At 41.7% G+C, this 7,115-nt stretch overlaps 1 protein-coding gene across 2 annotated transcripts; it reads left to right on the plus strand.

The window, feature by feature from the left end:
- The first annotated feature begins 3,157 nt into the window (after nt 1-3,157).
- stmn1a (stathmin 1a) lies at nt 3,158-6,421 on the plus strand. 2 transcript variants are annotated; one of them, XM_041053021.1, is made up of 5 exons: nt 3,158-3,250; nt 5,107-5,150; nt 5,245-5,417; nt 5,644-5,835; nt 5,930-6,421. In XM_041053021.1, exons 2-5 carry the CDS (start codon nt 5,135-5,137, stop codon nt 6,005-6,007), a joined length of 459 nt encoding a protein of 152 aa, XP_040908955.1. In that variant the 5' UTR covers nt 3,158-3,250; nt 5,107-5,134; the 3' UTR covers nt 6,008-6,421. The 2 variants fall into 2 exon arrangements, with proteins under 2 accessions (XP_040908955.1, XP_040908954.1); XM_041053020.1 differs by having other exon boundaries at nt 3,202-3,311.
- Nucleotides 6,422-7,115: the final 694 nt, after the last annotated feature.

The raw sequence follows: 7,115 nt of genomic DNA on the forward strand, positions 1-7,115 counted from the left end.
CTTTATTCTGAGCTAACCGTCCTCTGGCTGTAGCTTCATTTAAAACAGACAGATATGACATTGGTGTCAATCTACTTTTAAAACTATCCCCAAAAAGAACCAGGTTAATGTCAAGCTTTTTTGGTTTTTAATATAGTTTAAAATAGTATTTTAAGTACTTTTTATTAATCCTGTGAGTTTCCAGATGCCCAATCTATTTTTAGCATAATCCCAGAATATTATTTTACAGTACTGCCCATACAGAGTTGAAGACATTCAAGTTTAAAGGTTATTGAGTCTTTAATAGCATTGCAATGCATTTTTTGATGTCAAAAACATATATTCTCACTTATGTAATAACTAGCCATACAGGTAAATCTGCTGAGGTTCACAGTATACGGCTCTATACGGAGGTCCTTAAGGGACATGAGGGATTTTTTTCTGTTGCTCACCACAAACTTGAAAAAGCTAAAAGCTGTCTTTCTAGACGACAGTGTGTCTTTCTAGAAATGATGCCCTTGTCCCACAGATTTCGCTGTGAACAGTCTCATTACATTCACTAGTTTATATATTAGTAGTCCCAATTAAAACTGCTGAAAGGCAGTTTTATAGATGTTATCATTTAGCATATCGTGCTGATATCACATATTTGTTCTTCAAAGTTTTTTACTTATATGAAGAGTTCAAAGTTCCGAAAACAAGAGAACCAACTTCCTTGCTCTGAAAATTATTCTATTATTATTCTATGCATTTTTTCATTTTTTAAATTTGTATATGAGCGATACAAAAATTCTAGTTAATTTTGTGATTTTGGTCAGATCACCCATCTCTAGTCATGGCTACACACTAATACGATATTTTTTTGTGATGTAGGTGAACCCTTTAAATATATACATTCTGTGTTGTGAGTACTTGCACAGCAGAGGGGTCAGTCGGACACTGTTATTTGCTTGTACTCTTGTTCTTGCTTTTTCAGAAATGCTCTAAAAACACACACACACACACTCATCCTGAGAACTGCCCATTACACTGGTGCACTCACGCTGTTGACCACTGAGCAGATCCTGGAATAACAGCTACAATAAGGGCAGAGTCAGGGCTCAAAGGCACCTTGCCCCTTATCTCTGTGAGTGTGTTATTTTTTCAATTTTCCCACCCAGACTCGAGGGGGGTTTGTACCACTGACCTTTGGGAAATGAGGAATCATGTCTGAGTTCTGATGTGAGTCACTGTGTTTCACTACAGACTGTGAAACCATGCAGCCCTGTTGACTCTGCTACTGTAAAAAGTGTGACACTGAATCAGACTTTCTGTAACCATCTGATCAGCCAGGCCACAGCTTCACACAGTGACCCACAGCCTCCACGTGCCTCCAGTGTGCAGTTTGGGCAGATGTGTCTCCCTCTGCACTGAAACATTGCACTGAAACGTGCCTTCAACACACAAATCACTGGCCTAAATCACAGGATGAAATGGCATCCACATGGCAACAGTAAAAATAGATCTAACTCTGGGCCTTTGTGGTTACAAATATTTTCAGCACAGCATCACTGTGACTGAACAAATGCAGATCTGCTCCTCCTGTCGTCACAATAATGTTGAGCTAAAAATAGCCCAAAATCAAATAGTCCCGATTAGGTCGATTGAAGCTAAATTCAGTCCAAGTTTTGGCATTTACATAACGCCTGGCAGTTTACTTGGAAAACTACACAATCCTGTGGAGCAGGGACTCACAAAGGCTCAGAGATATCACGTCAAACTTACTGTTTAGCGTTCAGATTAGAACCCAACGTTAATAAGTAAGAGTCCAAGAGGTATTTTAACTTCCATGAAACACAGATGACCAACAGCTTTGATAACTGATCGGCTTAAAAGAGACTGAACGTTTCTGACGTTTCTGATGCATTTATAGACCAAAGAGACATCATAGTAGTGACAGCAGGAATAAGAAAAGCTGATACAAAATACAATTCCTCTGCCTGAAACAAGGGAGGTGCCACTTTTTCCAGCATTGTTGTTTAAACTCAGGGCGAATAAGCAGAAATTCTAAGGTTTTGTCCTGTCACTCCTTTAAAGGGTGACTGTTAACTCACTTGAAAATTACAATATAAATGTGTTTCTTCTGACTGTCCTGTGGCTCTTTAAAGCTCTGGCATCTCGTAAAAGTGACATTTTCACTTTTTACATTCTGCTTTATATCATACGTCGGCTTCACCTCTCACTTCTTCCACAGTTCTGTGCAGGACATTTGTTCTCTGAATGCAGCAGTTCTGACCTTAAATCATGCACCAGTTGTTATTGCTAATTCAGCTTTGTTAACTTACACAGTTAAGGCTGTGAGTGCTGATACTAGTGGCATGTATCAGCAGAATACAACAGAAACAGTGGGTTGCAGCTGAGTGCTCCCAATAGATTCCTGTATGGCAGTTTGCTTCTCAAGAACTGAGACTCAAAGAGTGAGACCACAGTACAATGTCATTATTTCCATTTGAGTGCATTTAAATGGAAGATAACATTTATCTTAAATGTGGTCTTGAATGTGCTCAGTGTCTCTCTGAACTGACTGCTGTAAGATCTAGTCCCTAAATGTAAAATCATTTGATTGTTAGGAGGGGACTAGTTTGATGTTGTAAAATCATTTATATGGTACACATCTGAACTCAGATTTAAGGTAAATACAAAGACAACTCCCACTTTCAGCAGATGGATGTGGGAACAGGATTCGAGTATCAGACTGTGCACATACATCACTCTGCACAATGAGGATCAAAAAGCAGAGAGAAGTAATAAGAAGCTAAACACATTTTTGAGTAAAAGGAGATTTTAAAGTAAATTAAATCCTAAAGGTGTGCCAAAATAAAACCATTCATGACCGTGAAACTTCCAAAATGCATTATCAGTGACTGGGTGGAGCCATGAAAAAATAAATCACTAAAAGATCCTAAAAAAAATGATGTGAATGTATTTTTCTATAAATTGTTCTCCAGTAGGTTTCTGTGGATTGTAGCTTCACCCATTTTTCGCCCCAGAACGCAAATATAAACTCTAAGTGGCCACATTTGAAATAACCGAAACTCATTGTCTGAACGCGAAGTCACAGCAAACTACAATTCCCGACAGCGCCTGGGAGTGAGGGTTCAGCCAATGGTTAGCGGCAGACGCAGTGACGGCACTCGCTTCGGTCCATTTATGTGCGCGCCTGCTACGCTCGCGCAGAGGGCTCGCGGTAAATTCTGTGAGAGAGGAGTAGAACATCCACAGCTTGTTGAAGGTGGGTGTGACAGGCAGCATCTTTAAAACAGAAAAACTCCCCAGGAATTAGTCTGTCGTCCGTAAGTATAAATGTTTCTGAATTGATGCTGTTGTAAAGAGATGCAGACGGGCCACGTTTGATAGTATTTCTGGAGTCGGTGTTTTTGGACAGTTTGTTCAATTTTCGTTCACCGTTTTTTTTTTGTTTTTTTTTTTGGGATGAATGGTGTGTGTTTGTCGCTTCTGTTAGCTTAGCACATGAGCTAACCAACATTTACCACTGACAGGTTGTCGGTAGATATCTTCGACTTAGTCAGGCATGTTCATTCATTTGGGATTATTTCAACGAGAACAATGAGACCCAGGAGGCGGTTGCTGGGGCTCTACATAGCGGCTGGTTGGCGGGCTGTTAGCCTATTGTATGGTGGGAGACACTGGCACAGTTGGCACCGACAGACAGACAGACAGACAGAGACAGACGGGGATAGACTTGGAGGACTTCTTTCACGTCTGAGAAATTTGTGGGCTGCAGCAACATTTTTGTCAATTGTTAATCACTTCTCAGCTGCACCAGCATGTGAGGGGAAAATTTAAAAAAAGCTTTTATTATTCAGATTTTCAGTGGGAATAACCTGCTTTCAGCTCCTCTTTGTTTGCAGCTGCCCGTCACGTTGCTGTCAAAAGCGCCTTTGTTTGATGCTGTTTGTTATGCTTGAGCTTATGACACCAGCAAGCTGACTGAAAACGGAGTCTAAATGAAGGACATATATTGTCATTGTCAGCGGGGACATTGTTAAGACGAAGTCAGTCAGCAGTTCACACAAAAAAATGCCAACCGTGGGTGTCGTTTTGGTATGGCAAGGTGTGGGCATTCACCAGACCTCAGTCTAATTGTGTAAAAAAAAAAGAAGCAGATTTATTTATTTTTAACTGTTCTTGACATTATATGGAAAACAAACAGCAAACAGATGCCACATTTTTAGATAGTTGGTAGCCTTTATGAGATAATAGGGGAGGGGTCTTTCCACTCAGTGAGCCCAGCTGATTTTGGTGATCGTCTCACTCACATTAACCACTTGACCAAATGACATGACAGCTGTTGTCGCTGCTCCCTCATTCTCACATCTGAGTCAGATGGGCTTTTTATTTTTATCTTTTCTCATATTCCTGTCATTACATTTGTGCAGGAGGATCCAGTTATGCGAGCACTGCCTTGCGTGTTTGTTCGGCTGTTGTACACTTGTGTACCCACCCACCACCTCCCCCCCCCCCCCCCCCCCCCCCCTGCAGCTCAAACGCACGGTGCAAGGAACAGGTGCTCCCTGATGATCATTTTCCCCCGGATATGCTCATTGCTCACTAATCTCATTTCAGATGGTGCATACTGTAGAGGGTCGGGTCCAGGCCTGTCTGCACCTGGCACTGCCTGCTGCACCCACCCTGATCACTGCCTTTTGTTTCTACAAAATGTGGCTTGTGTCGTTCATTAACAATTAACGCGGCGGTAGGTAGGCGTTTGAAAAGCCCCCCCTTCCCCTCCACGTGTCTGAAGCGATTTGATTGCTTGCCGATCGATCTGAATGTCAGTGCTGGCACAAGTTAGAAAATAAACAATGGTGTGTGTGTGTGTGTGTGTAACATGTAGGCATTGAATGCCAGTGCCGTTTTGTGTGGATTGATGGGCGGTGGTTGGCTGCAGTGCTGAAGATGACCACGGGGTGTCGCCATTTTGTTTTTGTAGCGTGGCTTGTTTTGAGGTGGTTGCATTAGAAATAGTGTAAAAGATTCACTAGAGGTCACTAGTTTTAGAGCCAATCTAAAAGACAATGAACCACAACCCCAACAATCTGACCTTTTCTTATGTTCCCTCTTTAGGTAGACTGACCTGCAGCACACTCTAAAGATGGCAGCCTCTGAAGGTGAATTATATCTCTGGTTTAAACCTCAAATGCAGATCATTGGTCTAATGGTTTGGTGTGTCTTAACACAGTGTTTTACCTTTACTGTGTTCAGATATCCAGGTCAAGGAGCTTGACAAGCGGGCCTCGGGCCAGGCCTTTGAGGTCATCCTGGGTGCTCCTGCTCCAGATGCCAAGGGCGAGTTCCCCCTGTCTCCTCCCAAGAAGAAGGATGTCTCACTGGAAGAGATTCAGAGGAAGCTGGATGCTGCAGAGGAGAGACGCAAGGTAAAAAATTAATTCCATATAGCAACCTTTGACCCCTGAGCATCCCAGAAACTTAAAACATGTTTTCAAAACTACAAGCTGTTTAAATCTGAAATCCTTTAGTCTTTTTACACATTGGCTTTGTCTGCATATGAATCCTTGTGATGGATGTTGGGCGGGGAAACCAAAAGGTGATGAGCTGGAGCTCACGTTTTTATTTTTAACCATCCCTTTTTTTTTTTTTCAGAACCATGAAGCCGAGGTTCTGAAGCACTTAGCTGAGAAGCGTGAGCATGAAAAGGAAGTGCTACAGAAAGCTATGGAGGAGAACAACAACTTCAGCAAGATGGCAGAGGAGAAGCTCAATCAGAAGATGGAGGCCAACAAAGAGAACCGCACAGCAATTATGGCAGCGATGAATGAGAAATTCAAGGAGAAGGTCAGTGCTTGAGTTGATGTGTAATGGATAAACTCGCACCATTTTCCCACCGGGATGTTTGGAACAGCATTTCATTTTCCCTGTTCTTTAATAGGACAAGAAGTTGGAGGAGGTGCGGAAGAACAAAGAAACCAAAGATCCCACCTCAGAAGAAGGCACTTCGGAAGACTGAAAGTTACAAACGGGGGATTGTATAGGGTTTTTTACGTATCCAAAGATTGATTTATTTTTTGTTCGGCCAGTATTTTTGTTGTTCACTACCCACCTTTTTGAAATAAGACATACGAGTTCCACTTTGTGAATTTTTTCAATGCTCCTGCTATAAGTGTACTTGCGCTGGTTTTACATGTGGATCATTTTCTCCCTTTGAGTCTAAACCATTTGATATGTAGCTTGTCAGTGCAGCTTCTGCCCTTTTTGAAAATTAGCAGTGTGTACTTATCCTTTTTGAGGAAGCATGTTTCTATGCATAGGTCTTTTATCCCTGCCTATTTCATAGTGCGTTTTGAAAATGTCCCTGTGAACCACACCTGTTCTCGGCACTTACTGTATTAAAAAAAGGAAAAAAAAAAAAAAGTAGCACAAGGTTTGATCAAGGCGTCGGCTGTTATACATGCAGGTGTTTAGTGCAGCTTTGCTACCGAGATTCCACTTGTTTGCTCCTGCAGATTATGTTTTGTGCCGCTGCTGATTTGCTTTTGTAAAAATATGGGGTTGTCTTCAAAGCACATGACTTCTTGCTGTGATAGCTGTGAATTAACATGCCGCCAGACATGGAAATGGACGTCATCTTGAACATCACTGAACAGGGGTCTACACATGGAATGCAAAAGAGCAATACACTTTGGCATCTCAATAGATACAGTGGCTAGTTGACTTGAACTGTTGTACTAAAACAAATAAAAAAAATGTAAACACACAACTGGTGTCTTATATGGTTGGTGCAGGCTTACTGTGGAAGAAGGCAGGTTGAATAATGCATCATCTCTATGAGCAGCTACAGCTTTTACCAACAGAAGGTGTCAGTTTGTGACAGCTGTAATTTTTGACCTGTTCAATGCTTCAATAACATGAAACAACCAAATGAGTGCCCACATTCTTTTTTTTTTTTTTTTTTATACTGATGTGTGCCTGTGAGTTAACTTACAGGCAAACACAGTGGTCTCATACTTAGCAACTGCATTGTAAGGCTGCTCAAATGTGTTTTGCTCCCTGCTGGAGAAAAGGTGGAAAAACTGTCCAAGGACCCTCACAGTGTTCATCACATGCTCTCCAACTGA

The sequence above is a fragment of the Toxotes jaculatrix genome, chromosome 13 (genome assembly GCF_017976425.1).
Source record: "Toxotes jaculatrix isolate fToxJac2 chromosome 13, fToxJac2.pri, whole genome shotgun sequence".
Lineage (NCBI taxonomy): Eukaryota > Metazoa > Chordata > Actinopteri > Toxotidae > Toxotes > Toxotes jaculatrix.

Excerpts from the sequence above, each read along its gene's own strand:
- stmn1a (XM_041053021.1), top strand. Across the intron at positions 5,418-5,643 it reads CTGCAGAGGAGAGACGCAAG|AACCATGAAGCCGAGGTTCT; the intron begins GTAAAAAATTAA and ends TTTTTTTTTCAG. Across the intron at positions 5,836-5,929 it reads ATGAGAAATTCAAGGAGAAG|GACAAGAAGTTGGAGGAGGT; the intron begins GTCAGTGCTTGA and ends GTTCTTTAATAG.